This window comes from Sciurus vulgaris (assembly GCF_902686455.1).
Source record: "Sciurus vulgaris genome assembly, chromosome: 2".
Taxonomy (NCBI): Eukaryota; Metazoa; Chordata; class Mammalia; order Rodentia; family Sciuridae; genus Sciurus; species Sciurus vulgaris.
The window spans coordinates 106,091,378-106,109,502 of record NC_136462.1 but is presented as its reverse complement, the minus strand read 5'-3'; the positions used below and the strand labels follow the sequence as shown (position 1 = coordinate 106,109,502).

General features: G+C 39.2%; 1 protein-coding gene across 3 annotated transcripts in view; it reads left to right on the top strand.

Annotated features, from left to right (window-relative positions):
* The window catches only part of ALDH1A2 (aldehyde dehydrogenase 1 family member A2), a 164,932-nt gene that overhangs the window by 60,007 nt on the left and 86,800 nt on the right, over positions 1-18,125 (top strand). The window contains exon 1 of one of the 3 annotated variants that reach the window (XM_079125920.1): positions 11,890-12,684. The exons of 1 other annotated variant lie outside the window; for it this stretch is intronic. In XM_079125920.1, the coding sequence (XP_078982046.1) occupies positions 12,568-12,684 (117 nt within the window). In that variant the 5' untranslated portion in view covers positions 11,890-12,567. Of the gene's footprint in view, positions 1-11,889; positions 12,685-18,125 lie in introns of those variants that run through there. One more of the 3 variants, XM_079125919.1, reaches the window with a different exon arrangement.

Below are 18,125 nucleotides of genomic sequence, written 5' to 3'. Positions count from 1 at the left end.
CCCACAGGGCTAAAGGGAGAGGGAAGGAAGCCTCCCACTGCCAGGATTCCACATTTCCAAGAGTTCTTGTTGGGCTTGATTTCTCTCTCAGAAAAGGTTATACAATTAGCTTTTCAAAGTCACAGCTCTGATCTGGTTATGCTATGTCAAGGAGCTTGGGCTTTGTCCTCTAAGCAGAGGGAGCCATTAAGGACAAGAGAAGCACAATCATATTTGGGCTGAAAAAGTCTACTCTATCCACAGTGCAATGGGTAGATTAGAGTTCTAGACCAGAAACAGGAAGGACACTATTTTTAAACAGTACAGATAGCCACTTCTTCCATCAATGGCTCAGAGCATTCCTGTTTTCCACATCCTGAGGGAATTGATCTGGTCATTTCAAACTTAACTGAAATTCATTTTCCAGCACTACATACACTATTAAAGAGACGAGGGGAAGCAGGACCAAAGCAGTAGCACTAGACTCACAAGAAGGGACTGGACAGCAGGGAGATGAGCCTGAGATAGAAGATGAAGATCATGGTGAGGAAAGGGTTAACACAGTCCAGTTTGTACCTTGCACCTTGCAGGGTGTTGTGGCCAGTAAAGTGAGAGTTAGCGCATCCCCAGCTCTTCCTTTGTGGCACCATCAGCCTCTCAGTCCTTTCCTTTCTTTCATCGCCTTGCCTCCTACTCCCATGGCTCTAGGAATTTATCCCATGCCTAAGGATCCTTTGATTCCATGCATAGACCTTTTGGATCTTTTTCAGCTTTTGTCTAGATATTTACAATGTTAAATGGCAGAGGTTTACACATCACACTTCTCCAGGACTTGCTACCCCTGACTCATGTCATATGACAGTGTAAAAAGGTCGAGTGTGTGTGTGAGAGGAGTGGGTGGAGGGGAACTAATTTTCTCTGGTTTCCCCTTCTGCTACCAATTTCTTAGTTTATCAAGGTTGGCTAGGTCCTGAATTTGCCTTCACAGGTATGTTACATTATAATCAAGCTTTTCTTTTCCAAAATGGGTCCCAGTCTTTCTGCCAGACAACTAGTCTTGCCTACATGCTCTCCCTTCTAGGTTGTAGGTTCCAGCTCAAATGCCACTCTTCTGAACCCCACATGGACAGAACCACTTTCTCTTGGTTTTCCACAGCATCACACGCCTATCAGGGAAGAGTGCCAACACTATGCTTCATGCTGGTCTGGACGCTGAACTCTTCAACATGAGATGATGTTTATATATTTTTATACTCCTGTTACTAATAGTGCTGTGGTTGTTTTTCTTGAATTATGAATATGTTATGTAGTGATCATATCTCACTTATACCACAACATCTTTAGCTCAATTATGTCCAAATACTTTATTCCACAGTTTTGAGAATACCTGTGCAACATGGATAAAGATTATTTTCCTTTTTTAGTTAAAAATGTATAGGCTTTTAAAATATAAGCAATGGCATATTCTTAAGGGGATACATTCACATTAGCACTTATATTTTCTATCAGGAGAAGTCAGAGACATTTTCAGTGACTCAATAAGTGAATAGGGGAATAGGTAGGAATAGAATTTAGGTTACTTAAATTCAGGGTTCTTTGCATTATTCAATAAGGTCAGCAAGCAAAATATTATTAAGAGAGAGAAAATTCCAACAATGTTGACACAACCTGTTAACAATACATAAAAACCACTTTAAAATAAAGATCCAATTATTATATTACTTCAAATTCAGGCAATGTTTCTGGGATCATTCTATGTACTTTTTCAGTGAATTTTAAAAATATGAGGAGGGTCATTGCAGGACAGTCAACAGGACGTTCACCTGGAATTAGGACACTGAGAATCAGCAATCTCAAGAACCCATGAAGGAAAACAACTCTCTATATCTGGCCTACCCCTAATATTTATGGTATCCAGGGAAAGAACACAAAAATTGAGACTCAAACACCATACACCTAGTTTATAATTTTTAACTAAACTGACAAATTGTTAAATGTTATATTTAACAATATTATATTATTATAATATATTTTATATTTAACTTTGGTCACAGGTGAGGGGAGTGGGTGTCCTGAAAGTATTAACATTTCATTCTCTTCAATCAATTTCCCATCTTCCCCACCCAGCCGATCATCTGTCTGCACTAATTGCCTGTCCTTTGTTCTTGCTTCATTTCCCACCTCTAATTTTAGGGAACCCTTACAGCATGGATGATGACTGCTTTGGCTGTTTCAATCTGAGAGGGGGTGAGGTGGGGCAAGCAGTTCGGGTTTCCCTTTTTAGAAATCATTTTGGTCAAGGGGTTCCCAGTAAAAGTCTGGTTTGGAAGCAAAAGGTTGTAAGGTCATTTGAGAGGTAGATGATCTAAGAGAGAAACAAGAAGGTATGAGTACTAGAATAAGATTAATGCAACAATAAATGCCATAGCATGTGAACATGCCAATGAGTATGATGACGGTGACCGAGATTAATAATGTACCAGGAGGTACCAGAGAACCAGGAACTAAGAAGTTGTTCCCATGACAAGGCTGGTGAGGACATGGGCTCTGTCTAGGAATGTAAATCTTTAAGGATGTTAGTTACATTGCCAGAGTTATCAGGAATGTAAACACAGCATTTAATTCTAATAATGGTACAAGTGCCAACTTGAGCTGCAGTAAGGGCATTTAGAGCCATTTGGTTTTGTAAGATGGATTTCCTCATGAGTGTTACTTCTGTGTTAAGGAGAGAAATACTTCCCTCAACCTCGTGGAGGGCAGTTTGAGTATAACTGGTTAGGGTTTCCATGGCCACATTACATCTTCTAAGCCAATTTGTGGAATAAACACTGAAGCTGGATGATCATACTAACAAAAAACAGATCATCCCTACCTATGCCATATTGGGGAGATTTGCTGGCTGCCCTATACTTGGTGTCCATTCTCCCTGCATTCAGGGATACCCAATAGTACATTTTCCTATCCATCCTGGGGGAAGCCAAGGCCATAAGTTAGTTCTACACATCCATCGGGTTCCATTGGGTGCGAGTCATCTAATTTCAGGTCTAGAGAATGAATTAGTCCCAAACCAGTCATTGGCCTATAAAATCACAATGTGTTGGCATAGTAACTCTGGGGTACATCCTAATTCCTGAGTAGCCTTAGGCTATTTGTCATAGGTGTGGTTACATTGTTCCCAACAGATTGGGGCTTCTTGGTTTAGATGCCTTATGGTGGGTACAAGTCACATACATCTGGCCCAAATCTGCAGTAACCGTCCTTATACCTTTTACATGTTGGAAAGCAAGAAGTGGGCTTAAATGTGATTTAATAGTTGTAAAGGTCTGAAGGTTGGTTTGTTCTAAAGTGAAAGTTTTTCCATGACCTTGTTGTGATAAGGTTTCATTTATAGACCATAATTTAATAGTGGCACAAGAATGGTTTGTAAAGAATGTCTCTCTCTCTCTCTCTCTCTCTCTCTCTCTCTCTCTCTCTCTCTCTCTCTCTCTCTTGTTCTAACATTAAGGATTATAATTTTATCCAGTTACTTCCTTGTAAGGGGGATACTCACCATGGTAGCCCAGAAGTGCTGGAACGGGGTATGAGTCCATATCTAGCAATTCTCTTTCTATAACCTAGTGGCATACTGTCAAGCCCAATCTAGAAGAGAGTTAATTTCAGGGGATCTGTCTAAAACAATAAAGAAAGAGATGAAAAATAGTTTACATGTCACCATTGTCTTTGCAGAAGAGGTATTTCAGGTCTTCTATTGGCGTGCAGGAGTTCCACAGTTCCTTGGGAAAGAGAAGTTTTTCTGGAAGTTGATTCAGGATGGCAGGATTTTACCCAAGCGTGGTGAATACAGTTCTCCTGTCCAAGCACTTTCACTTGGTGATGATCTCTGTGGGACCTACAAATATGGTACCAGTAATGAGAATCAGGGCCAACTTCCATTTCCTGACATGAAGACTGAACACCCAAGAAACGCTGAAGCAAGGGTAGAAAGCAAGTTTTAATTAAAGGATAGAACAGAGATAGACTTCTCCAGGAGGAAGAAGGGGATTCAAAGTTGCTATCTCAGATGTTTCTTTCTAACATACTTAAATTTTTTAATTAAGTAGTAAAATAGAAATTAAAATTAATGAGCATCAAACATTTAAATAAATGATTGAAATGAGCTATTTATTCAATTTTGAAAATATGACATCTTATAAAATATATAGAGTAAAACTGTTAGCAATTCTAGAGTTTAATGTCCATCTAGTTACCCATTTAACAAATCAATATCAATGCAGGTTGTGTCTGGACTTACATATATACAAATATAAAAGTATTATATTATTTAATAAAATATTCCTCAGCTGTCATATAGGCTATCAGAAACACCACATTTGTGACTACTCCAAAATCATCCATTGGAACACATGAAGAAGCACAAAAATTAGACACTGTGTACTCCTGAGAAACAACACTTGTGCTTTTGAGGCATCTATGACATTCATGCTCTCTGAGAAGACAGATGTGTAAGTTGGTGCATTTGTCATTTCTCTTGCTTCCAGAGGTCCACTGCTCAAATGATGACACTCCATACTCTAATGATGACAGCTGATTAACACTGATCTGCCCAGCATTCCCTACAAAGAATGCTGTTTTTCATTTTTAGAACATAGGACAAGAGATGAGCAAGAGCATTTTCTTGGATCTGAATGATATGAGTTGTTATGAGAGCGATTGTTTAGGGTTTCAGTTGATGCACAATCTGAAACAGACTGAGTGTCATATCAAAAATAAGACAGGGTCCATGCGTTCCTTAAAAAGTTTGCTTCTTGTGTATCTATAACTGCAGGGTCCTCTATAACATGAGAACCAGAGTAGACAAACCTTTTCCTAGGTTCTGCTTATGTATCCTCCTTCAAGTACTGAGCACATCAGGTGCTATTTTTTTTTTTTTTTCCTCATTTTCTCAGTTCCTGTGCTCCTGACTTCTACCAAGAGCAATGTGGGAAAGATTTACTCACACTTGAAATTTTGGGATACTGAAGGAAAAAAAAAAACTATCATCAAAATACATTTAATATAATCTTGTGGAAAACATGTATCTGTAAAGCAATTATAAAGAATTCTCTTAAACCAAGAGCAGACCTTCTAGTTTTCGTTTTCCCACCCCAGGGAATCTAGCCAATGCTAAGCACCAGAGAAGTCACCCATATTAAACACATGAATATTGCAATAATTCACTTTGGAATATTTGGTATATGTGAACTTCATATTCTAGCAAGGATATTGAGACTTTGTACCTGTATAATTCAAGGTAGATTTTAATAATCTAAGTGTCAGCTTGACTGTAAGGAGTGTAAGAATAAAACAAAGACTTATTTCTCAGTAGGACTACACTTCCAGGACCTGAAATGCTCTTACTGCAATGCTGCAAATATTGGTCCAAAGTCACTTGCTTATCTCTTGCTTTGATGTAGAAGATATCACATGCTTTAGAGATGATTTGTGATCATTTTTATCACAGTATTGCCACATACAAAAATAGTTTTCAAGTGAGATCTAGTCATCACCTATTTTTTCTGCTGGCTTTTTCTTAACTACCAAAAATGATTATTTCTTCATAACTAGATAAATACAAAACCAGAAGTTTAACAATTGAAAATATTGTGGAAATTCATTTTAGATCTCTAAATTATCTAGATTCAAAATATACCTGACTACAAGAACATCCAATTTCCTAAGTAATGCTTGGACATATGTTTAAAGCTATAAAATCAGACAAGTTTGGAATGAACCTAGAGGATATTATAGTAAGTTAAATATTTTGTTTAATATGTGATATTAATTTTATCATTATTCCCCTAAGCATTTATTAAGAAAAACTGTTAGAAACACTTGATAGTTTGAAACAACAATCTAGCCCTGTATATTTTTATACCAAAAAGTGTCTTCAGATATATTTCTTTTGCAATTCTGAGTTCTGCATTCCTCTGAAAAGGCAGTTATCTTTGGAAAACATATTGTTTTTCCTATTTTAGCAGGTCCATAAAACTCCTACGAGCAGTGGAGTATGCAGAAATGTTAAAATGGAAAGTTCAAGCTGTTTGTCATTTAAAGATTTATTTCCTTTTTTCACAGCAGAAAAGTTGAGTCCTCTCAATTGGCAGGCAGATATTCCCCTAGTGTTGCCTCCATATTCATTAGTCCATAATGAACCTATTAATTGAATATGTAAGTTTGACTAATTAGATGTAAGACATTTCTTCAGATTTAAAGGGTAATAATAAAAAATTTAAACTGCAACACCAGATCAAGCATTTAAGAGTTGATAAATGTGAACTGGAAAGTGCACAATTCCAATATAAATTAGTTAATTGCCTTTGTTAATTTAGGTGAAATACATTAGTGGAAAGGTCAATCCATTTGAGGCTTGATGTGTTTTTCAAATACTAAATTAAAAATAGCAAAGCAAGAGTACTACAAAGTGGGAAGGCATGGAATCCATGTTTCTAATCCAGAAGTTGCAAAGTGGAGTCAAACAACACAACAGTGTTAATCTTTTGTGGGTTAACTAGTGGTTCCCAAACCAGGCTGTGCCTTGGAGATACCAGGAACCTTTATGAAAACTATCAGTATCTTGGGTCCCATCTAAAATTGGGTCCCTAATTAAAATCTCTGAAGGTGGGCCCAGGCAATCATATTTTTAAAAGTTCCTAAATGATAATAATTGAATCCAGTGAAAGGGTGAAAATCATTGAACTATTCCATGAATGTTTGTCTGACCCTGGACAAAACAGAAGTAAGGTAGCAACATCTGTCTATAGCAGGTGTGTGAGCATTAGAAAAATGATTTAATGTCACATGTGCTGCTTTGGATTTTATATGGGGGAGAACAAGTTGCTCTTGGTTTCTTCTCTATTTTCACATTAAATGTGGTCAATGAATATTTGTTAGGTTGAACTTACTTTGATTGATAAAGGGGAGAAAAAATATCTAGGTTTGTCAAGAGCAGTAAGGAAGTCACAGATGTTCTGAAAGTGGGTGTATTCATGCCTAAAGCAAGACCTCCTCCAGGCATGTTGGATGTCCAAATTGGATGCCTATGTCCCAGGGCTGTATACCTTCCATTTTCCCAGCTACCTTTCACATTGGATTGTGAATTGTGTGGCAAGAAGAAAAATTTTACCTTGTTGTCAAGACATCTGAAGTGTCCCTGATTATCTTTGCAGGGGCCCAGCCTAACAAGTCCAAGAGAGAAACAGAAAATCCTCATTTAGCCTCATTTTCTAGTGGATCTGAATATGGATCGCAGTTCTAAACATCACCAAAGTTCATGAGACTTCCTTATGCTCAAAGATCCTCTGAGTTGAACATTTATGGGAAAGACTCAGGAAAGAAGTGTACGAGAGAATCCTATGGTAAATATCAACAGTAAAGAGTTCTGCACAGGGTGAGGGATTTTAAAAGTAAAAAGAAAAATGTAAATTAAGGAATATGAAAGGAAATGTGGGAAAGCAAACTGAACTTACATACCAAGCACTTACCTGGGGGAGAAAATAAATCATTCTGGAATCTGACTATTAATAACTCTTCCTTGCCTGCCATGAAAAAAGTAGTTGCTATCATTCTAAGATATTCTCATATGACTTGCTATGTGATATTTAATGCTCTGAACACTACTTAAGTGGGGCTACAGGGGTCTATGTATTGTACATTCTATGGCAAATTTGACTGATAGATGTTTTTTTCCAAAAAATTAAAAGGTCTTTTAACTAAAGTCCTTCTTCTGAAATAACTGCAGTCTAAAATTTGTCTACCTGAGATGATTTCTTTAAACTAATTCAAATTAAATCTAAAGATTTCCTTCCAATACCTGATAAAAATACTCTGAATCTGAACTACTACTTTTGACAGTATTCACTTGTGCATACACAACACTGGCTGCAGAGGGAGCTAATGTCTTTTCCTCAGTCGCTTCAGAGAAAGGCTGCAGTTCTGGAATTTTAATTTTTTCCTATCTGTTAAAGTGTGATTATTGATAAAGTACTGAGCTCATCCCTGTATCCAGACTGAAGCCTCTAGAATATAGATGAAGCACAATCTGGCTTTAAAACAAAGGCAAATCTAGTTCCCACTTTTAAAATACTCTCCTGGGGCCCCCTAAAGTGGAGGATTTATTTTAAAAGGAAAGAATCGTGTTATATATCAGAGTGCAGGTTTCTGGAGCCATGACCAATTAGTAATCTGCTCCCTCTAACCAGAAATAGTCTTCTCCAAAAAATGTAATGACCAGGAACCACATTAAGAAATGAGGGACTTAATAACCAGAGAAAATTTTTATGGTTAATAAATGCTACAATCTCAGCCTCTTTTTTTCTGGGTGTAAGAAGGAAGAGAATAATTAAATGAGCATTTAGATCTCAAATAAAAAGTTAATATTGACATTGAATATAAAAACAAGTGAGTTTATTTTATAAAGGTTTGCATTATGAGTCCAAAATACTGGATAAAAATATGTAAAGATTTTAATAAGATTTTGTTAGTAAATTAAATAACATTTCTCTATAAATTTACCTCGCAGTAAGCTTTCCTGTTGGAGTTTTCAGGAAACATTTCAAATAAAGTGACCAGGCATATCCCATTTGAGATGAATGAGATCATTAGGAAACACTTATATCTGAAATAAGCACTGAGATCATTCTGCATACGACCCAAGGGCTCTAATTTTTTAAATATTTCAAACAATGTGCCTCTTTCAAATCATTAGACTTAGGGACATTTAAGGAACTGATTCAATTAACCCAGAAGAAGGAAGTGCTATAATGTGTGATTTATTTTTGAAGATAAATTAAAATGCAAGTGTATCTGGTTAGAAAAGGTGGGCTGTCATCATGGTTAGTAATGGAAGCAGGAAGGCCATTAAGCAGGCCACCTAAGGCTGAAATAGCCCCTGAACATTGAAGCTTGACGTTTAAGCTGGACATGCAATTTTTGTTAAAACAAAAAAGTGTGTCTTCTTTGAGAGGAATCTTTAGAAATCTTTGACTTCTAAAGCATGGCTCTTGGATTAACATATACTTTACTTCCCTTAACTGCATCTAAAAATAAATCTAAATTGTTATGATTTCATACCTTAAAGTCAAACTTCATATAAAGTTGATGCCTTAAAATTACAACTTTGCATTCTATTATTTAGGTGAGGAAATATGAGGCAAGAATTTATTTTTCTCCTCTGCAACTCCAGGATATTGGCTCCACCAGGCCTAATAAATTGTTTTCACAAGGAAATAAATACAGTATGTTGTAGCTTAGATTTCCTTATGCATGGGGTTTCAAACAAGATGTATCCTAAACAATAAATAATTACAGATGGGGGAGTGTGGGAGGAGAAACACTGTAAGGGTGGGGGAAAATGTTTCTTAACCAAATTGGGGGAAAGACTGACAAAATGTTCTAATTGTGAAGGTAGTTCTGGCAAAAAAAAAAAAATGTACCCTTAATTGCAGTGAAATCTATAGGGAAAGACAATAAAGTAAGATAATAAAGAAAGAGTATAGGGAGAAAAGAATGAAATGTGAGAAAAGATGTGAAAGCAGCCTTAAAAGTAATATAAATCCTAAGAACAGAAACCAAGCAGATGTAGACTAAAAAAGACTCTAGTTAGAATGAATCCACTGCTCTCTGATAAATTTTTCCCCACCTGGATTAAAGAACTTGGACAAAAAATGATTGCAGTCCTGCCTGAGCTGAAGATGTGGGAGGATTCCCCATCCCAGAAGATTATTATATGAAGGGAAAAAAAACCCTTAAAAATCGTTGAACGAAAAAGTGCACAGTAAAAGATGGGGAAAAGCAAAACAAAATTTAAGATCAGGAAGACGATTTTACTGGAAACGTAGGGAAGTTACCTCCGCTTATGGTGGAAGTAGTCGATGATGCTTTGTTTTTTGTTCAAATCACTCAACAAACTCCCTATTAAATAATTACAATGTACTCTACACTGTTTTAGGCACTGAGGAAAGTGAAAAGGAAATAGAAGACAGTCCCTGTGTGGATCTCTTCACTGTCTACTTGGAGAGTGTCACACAAAAGAAGCCATGAAGGAACCATTTAAACCATCCTGCTGCTGTCTCTGAACTAGACCTTTGGAGATGTTTGTGAGAGGAAAGCAAGAAATACTTATTTTCCTGCTAGAGTGGAAGGAAATCTATTTGCTCTATGACTGTGTAACTAATACTAATAATTCCATCATCTTGGATCCTGTACCTTACTTCGTGAGAGAGTTTTGAGCCACAGTGTTGGAATAGGAATTAGCAAACAAGAGGTGGGTCGTAAGATCTGAGAAGACTATAAACCAATTTATTCTAGTTTGTGACTGTTTCCTGTCCTTATTCATCTATTGAGCCAAACTATGAACATTTCTCTTTTTCTCAGAAGTTCTTGATGGCCTATAGGTACCTCAAGCATTAAGGTCCTTACAATCTGGAGTTAACTGCCTTGCCAGTCTCATTTGCCACGTATCCAACCACATTTGATGTCTCTCCAAAAATGTTTTCACATCTCTCTGCCTGTGCTCTTGTAGACTCTTCTGTTTACAGTGTCCTTCCCTTTCCTGGTGAAGACTCACTTCTCTTTTCAGGCCAAGTTCAAAGGTCAACTTCCCCTAGAGTAGGTCTCTTCCTTGGTGGAGCCATCAGATCTTGCCATTGATGCACTTTGTAACTTTTCCTCACAGGCTCTCAGAGTAGTAGATCATCTACCCATCAGTAGGGAAGGCTCTGAGCTCATTGGGGCAAGGGCTTTTGGTCTAGTTTGTAAGGCAGAGTCAAGCACTGTACCTTGCATGGGAAGTGCTCAGAATACTTCCATTGTTTGTTCCCTATGGATTATTCCACAGAGATGGTTGTTCTTCCTTGCCAGGAACTTCTCTCTCTCTCCCTAGCAAACCCCAAGGTCTTACTTTCTAAAGTTCCTCAATGCTATCTCCTAAGGCTTTAATAAAAGTGCAACTCACGAAATACGCTATAATTAAGGCATAATTTGGGGGGGCATAGAAATCCTCTGTGAATCAAGACCTCTCAACTGCCTAAGCTAAGGTTTGTAGTTACTCAAGTTACTTTGAACAGAGACTTTGGATCCTGAGAGCATGGAACTATTTCTGTAAGTTTATTACTAGAATTGAATATTTTTGTCTAGTCCCACTATTGCTTAGCATGAAAGAACCGAGCATTAGGCAGTTTTAGTTACTGGAATTATCTAACACAAAATGTTTTCTGATGACACCTAAAAAAATGGAATCCTAGGGTTTTGAAAACAGCATGTAAAATGTAAATCAAGGAGTTGCTTAGTAGTTCAGACCCTCACAATAATATTGCCTTCCATGAAAAAACTATGATAGAAAGTGTTTCATGGTGGAACTTTGACAGGACAAAATTGGGCATGAGGAGGGGAAGGACCCTATAAAGGTCTTTTCATGTGGGCTTCGGATTCAGTTCAATGATCCCAAAGCCCACTCTGGAAGGGGCTCTCTGGGTTCTAGATTTACAGGTATATGCTGACCCACAAACCAAAAGATAGCTTGTTGGACTACAGACCCAAATTAGGAAGTATGGAAGTGAAAGTTCAGCACCAAAAGGGCAGTTCAGAGGGGTCCAAGGCATGAGAGGCTGACAGTTGTTAACGCGAAGAACAAGGGAAAACTCCCCAACTGTTTCTGGGTGTCCTTTGGGGCGAAGAGGGGAAAGGCCTGGAAGGAGGGTTGGGAGAAGAAAGACAAAGGAGTCCATGGCACACACAACTGAGGAGCTGACCAGGACCCACGCCCACATCCTCCAGCCACGGCCCAGCCCGCCCCGGCCGATCCCGGCCGGCAGAGGGCAGCAGTTGGGCGGGAGAAGCCTGGCGAGGGCCGCACAGCGTCCACTGGCTCTCGAAGATTCTCGTTACGAATGTGAGGCGCACCCATCGCTACCCCTACCCGGCCCTGTGGCCCCAAGCGCACTTCGGGGCACCTTGACTAGACCGGGAGAGGGGATCACGGCCGAGAGCACTGCGCCCCTTTCCCGGGGGAGGCGGACAGAGGGCGCTCCCCTATACTGAGCGCAGGCGACCTGGGGTTCGGCCGGCACCGGGAGAAAGTGGGAGGGATCTGGCTACCGGGGGGTCATCCTCCACGTCCCGGTTCTCCCGCTGACACCGCGCAGGCACCCCGTCCTGCTTCCCCGGCCGCGATCCCAGCCTGACTTGGGCCAAGGTATGGCTCCCGCAGTCGCCGAGGGGACGGGAGGGAGATGGTCTAGTGGCTGAGCCCCGCGCAAGTCGGCAGTCTGGCCGTCGACGGCGGCGGTGTGGGCGTGGAGCGCGCCCCGGACCAGGCAGGGCGCCCTGGATGGTGGGCGCCGGGCCGCGCGGCGCGGGCTTTATGTAAATCGGGGCTGCGCCGGGGCGTCCTAGGTAGGATGGACCAGCCCCCGCGCCTCGGCCCTCACGTCCAATAAGAAGAGTCCCAGCTTGACACCTGCCTATATACAGGCGAGCGCGCCCCCGGCCCGCGGACCGCGCGCACAGCCCGCACAGCCCACGCCGCGGGCGAGCGACACTCGGCCCGCCACCATGACTTCCAGTAAGATCGAGATGCCCGGGGAGGTGAAGGCCGACCCCGCCGCGCTCATGGCGTCCCTGCACCTCCTGCCGTCGCCCACGCCCAACCTCGAAATCAAGTACACCAAGGTAAGCGGCCCCCGAGCGTCCACCGTCCACAGAGGCTTTCTAGAAACTTCCTTCCTCCTCAGTATCTCTAGGGGGCGAGGGCCGGGGTCGCTGGGGCCAGCCTCCCAGCCTGCGCTGCAGTGGACGCCCTGTCTGTCTCCGCGGTGGTGGCTTTTGGAGTTCCGCCGTGGTCTTGGGACGCCTCGGGGTCTCGTCCCAACCCGAAGGCAGCACTGAAGGGTCGCCTTCAACGGCTCTCTCCCGGACAGCGGGGAAGGCGTCGGAACCTCCCGGTCTCCGCGGCCGAGGAGACAGGGGCTGCCGCCGGGTCGCCGCGCAGCCGGGCCGTCGCTTGGCCGTCCTCGCTCCCAGCCGCCCGGCAGGTCCGCGGAGCCGGGACCGTGCGGAGCGCTTTTCCTGTAGGAAGTTGTCAGGACCCCGGCGCTCTGGCCGGTGTGTGACAAATTTCACGGGAACCTGGCTGATAAAAGGCACAGCGAGAGCCAATGTCAGGATTTCATTGGAATTTTGTAGGCAGTTTTAATTTTCCTGGGAAACTTGGAAAAGCTCTATATTTGTGCAAATTAGTGGGTTCGCGTTTCCACTGAAAACCTTTCTGTAACGAACTTTGACGTCTTGGATTTGCCAAACAGAAATTTTGTTGTTGCCTCGCATTACAAAAAAAAAGAAAGAAAGAAAGAAAGTAAGAAAGTAAAAAAAGAAAAAAGAATATGCGCCTGCTACCTAATGTAAGTTGACTCTACTTTCCACAAATTCGTCGTAAAAAAAATGTATCAATTATATACGCGAGGCGAGGAATTGTAATGTTACATAGCTTGGTGGGGTTCGGGTAGATGGTATTTAAAACCACATTTCTTGGAGTTCATTGTGCAGTTCTTTTTTGATTTTCTATTCCCGCCGCACACTTATTGCAATTAAACACATGTGCGTACACACAATATCGCTAAAATTGTATTCCATCACGCTTATTACAAGACACAATACATTTTGTAGAGAAGTAAATTGTTTGGTTCTTGGCTTAATGACTGAAAAGAGAAATGCCAAAAACCATCACAATACTGAAATTTTACTTGGCTTGAGTTTAGGATGCTATCAGGATGATTAGAGTTTTGAATGTCGATTTAGATGGAGTTAATGTACCTGCTAGCTTTTTTAGATGGTGTGACAAATTTTTGAAAGCCATTTTAATGAGAGGTCGTTAATGGTTATAGCCCTTAGGCATTGTTTGCATAACAATAGTGCCAATGTGTGGCACCTCTCCCGTCTTAGGAACAAGCAGAGAAAGCATGCAGCATAAAAGTTTTGTTTTATGAGGGTCTCTAACCTCTCCAGCGGCTCTTCAGAGGTCTTAAAATGCAAGACCTACACATGTGAGAAAGGACCTAACCTTCAGTCCTCAATTTTGGGAGGGTTGTTTTAGTCTTTACTTTTGAACGGATTTTCCTAGCAGCTTCTGAAAGTCGTTTTAGGTCTGCAGTAGGTATCTTTTTCAGAATTTAATTTGGAAGCTCTTCCAGTTCTCTTTTTCTCTAACTACCCCCTCTCTTTTCTCTCTTGTTCTCCCCAGTAGGAAAGACAACTGATTTATAGCTAATTGGAGCCTTTAATGTGGAGTCTTTTAGCTGGGGGAAGACTTTTATCCAGTATCCACTTTCCCACTTATTACAAAGAAAAACAATCAGAAATGAAATAATGGATTGTAACTTGATTCTTTAATTTGTGGGGAGGAGGCACCTTATTTTTGTCTTGACAAACAACCCTCATAAACACTTGAGTAACACTAATCTGAAGGCGAGCACTTTCCACAAAAACTTGTAAAATGAGGTATCTATGAACATTTCTAGCAGCATTCCTCCTCAGCTCTTTAGTGAGCCTTCTAAATTTTCTAAGACAAGCATCATGGGGAAGCAGTTTTATTTATTTTATTTTATTTTATCAAGAAGAGCAGAGCTTCATCTCTAAGTAAGCCCAAGGTGAAACTTTTTTCCCCCTTAATGGAAAGTTTCTTTTTAAAATCACTCCAATCATACATGAGGGAAATTAATCTTTTCAGTTTCAAACAGAAGAATGAAGAAGGTAGAATGGATAGTTGGTCCTTTAGAAGTTATACCATATTCATTAGAAAATTTGAAACAAGTAATGGGTTAAAATATGCTTTAGGGCCTGTTGAAAAGCATATATAAAACAGACAGTATTCACATCAGCTAATAGTATGCTAAGACAAGCAGATATATCATTAATTAATCACTTTTATCTTATTAAATACAGTTTTAGTGAGGGTTATTATGATTTTTCAGTGTAATTTGAGAATCAACATAAAGTTGCTACTTAGATAAAATTGATTGGATTATGAGAACTTCAAGTAGTATGCCCTTAGAATATTTTGCACTTGTGATCTTGGATTTTTCTGCATTTTTTATTTGCAATTTTCTTTCTTTGAAAGAATTTTGTACGTTTTTAAATAGTTTTTTTTTTTTTTTTTTGAAAGTTACTGCCTTTGCCTGTCAGAGGTCCAGTAGAAATGCTGCGGAATTAAAGTTCAGTCCCCAAGCATGCCAAAAAGGCTAAACTCGTGATTCTGTGTTGACATTTAGGTAATTATATTCTGTTTTTAAAACAAGCTTACTGCTCTGAAGTTCAGTATCTATACTAGCCTAATTATCAGTGGCAATGCCTCTTTTGTAATATGCCTGTTTCTGTTTCCCTAATACAGCAAACTAGACCCCACATTTTAAAACTGATTCCTTATTAATGAATATCTTTTTATTAACACTCCTAGCCAAGAAAGAGTGATAACTGACATGAAATGTCAAGGGTACCAATTTGGAACCACGAGAATGTGCACTCTCTTGCTTGTATTCTAAGTAGACGCCTTAATAGCTAGCTTAGGATTCTGACTGTTAAGAATTAAAGTTTTTGAGTTGTTTCTGTTTTATCAGTCTGGTTTTTAGAATTCTGTATGACTGATCATATTATAGGAACACACAACATTGTAGAATCGAAGCTCAGAGCTTCATCATCTGCCTCTAATTGCGGGGAATACCTTTTCCAGATTCCCAGGTTTTTGGAACATGCTGTACTTACCCCACTTGTTCCTTCTCTCTTGGCTCCATCTTCTCTTCTTGACTCTGCCAGCATCCTTCCTCCCTCTGGCTCCCACACATAAGTGTGCTTACTCTCTGTTGTGCTTTTTCAGTGAAAATTTAAACCCTTAAATAACAGTGATATCAAGGGTTACATGTTCTTCCAGTGTCTGATGCTGTGGGAGCTAGAACAGAGGCAGGAAGAGGGACATTGTTGAGTACTGACCAGCTACACTAGAAAAGAAAAAAAATGTAATCAACTGGAAAATTCAGAACTAATGTGTATTGTGTGCCTACTATTTATTCAGAAAATTTTTATAGAACACACTATTTTCTGGATTCAGTTACAATTCAGTTCAAAGGGTATTTGAGTGACTGTGTTCCTAACAATGATACTTTTAACTGTTCTAGTTGGATCATGAAAACATCTGACTTCTAGGAGCTTAAGATCTTGTTAGAAAGATTGAGTGCCAAAAATTGCTTTCCAGCATGGCAGTAGTTCAGTTATTAATGTAATAATAAATAGTAATAATGCTTATAATATCACTTACATTTTTATAGGACCGTATAGGACTTACTGGTTTATCTAGTACTTTCATTTAAATTTTATTTAGTTCTTGCAAAACCTTTCAAAGGAAAGAAATAAATAAGAATAATTGATAAGAGACTTGCCCTTGACTTATTAAAATTGATAAGAGTATTCCTTACCATACACTTTGCTTTTCCTAAGTATGTGACACATTTTTTGAGGGTTTAAATCTTTATTTGTGTGTGTGTGTGTGTTGCTTCTAATGCAGTCCTAGAGAGAATATGAAGTTGATCTGTTCTTCTTAAGAAATCACCTTTTGTGGCTTTTGATTTCCTGACTTTAAATTACTGTTTTTTAAAAATTTTCTATGAATTGTTTTGGTTCTGGGGAAAAATTCTTGCATATCCCAGGAATGATTTCTCTTAAAAAGGTGTGGATCTAATTCATTCCAAACCTTTACTTGAGATTCTCTTTTTTGATTATAAATTGTCAATCAAGCTACATGTTTATAGAGGATTTGGGATTTTAAACAATACTTTTTGTAACTACACAGCTTTTTGATGTGTATTATACCATTTAACCCAAGGAAGCTAAAACAACTTCATCAGAGGACTTGGATTTAGATAACTCTCCGAGGTCCTCCTGCCCTCATGCCTGCTACTACATTGCTTTGTGTTACCATATGGAATTATCATTTCTGGAGGTTTTCCTAGTCCTTTATTTCTCTTAAAAATTGATACTTTTTCTATTTCAGGGTAAAAGATTCTGTACTATCTGTTCTGTGAGATTTGGCAGGATTAAGAAAAGTCAGACATGAAGAATCTCTCTTCAGTGAAGCATAATGATCATGACCAAACCAGTGAGCATTTTAGGACACACACACAATTCTCAGTTGTGCGTTTCTCAGTTTGATAATGAAATACAAATATTAATGTGTGTTTTGTCTTTGTAGCTATCTTACAGTTTGTAAGGGCCAGAAAACTATAGATTGTTAGCCTGGTTTTGTAAATAAAGTTTTATTGTGACACAGCCACATCTATTCAGTTACATATTGACTATAGATGCTTTGGGACTACGGTGGCAGAGTCGAGTAGTTGCAGCAGAAACCATTTAGCCCATAATTTTAGGAAAAAAAATATGAGCCCTTGACTTTGAAAAGAAATGCCCTGAGTTAAAATAGACTTTCAATCAAATCCTGGTAAAAAATGTACCTACTAGTTATGTGAACAATTATTCTACATTTATTCAATTTGTGGTGCCAGGTATGGTTCCAGACTCTGGGGTTGTAGTAACCAAAAGTATATATGGTGTCTTCTCTCCAAGTTTCTTCACTGAGTTTCAATTTTTACATGAGTCAAAATTTAGATTAATAGTACCTACCTTATGAAGTAACATTATCAGGACTAAATGAGAAAGTTGTGTGAAAGTAGGTGGCATACAATGACAATCACCCAATGCTAGTTCTGTTGTATTTTTACAAAGTGATGATTACATTTGGATTATTGTGATATTTGAGGTTCCAAATTGATGGAATACCATTTTTAAAATACCAGAAATATATGACTAATAAAGTTTTATAAAACAAGCCATTGTTTACTATTTTGATTACTCATAAGAGTTTAATATTCCGGGTAGTTGTGGAATCCTTATGTGTTTATGATACATTTTTACCAAGTGGGACTCCCTGTTTCTTCACTAAGGTCTTGTTTTCACTAAAACATCACTAAACCAAACTATTATTCATCCAGTATTATAATAACAAATTAGATATCTGATGTGCCAAAATATAGCATCATTATACCTCAGTATGACCAAGTCACTGAATATAA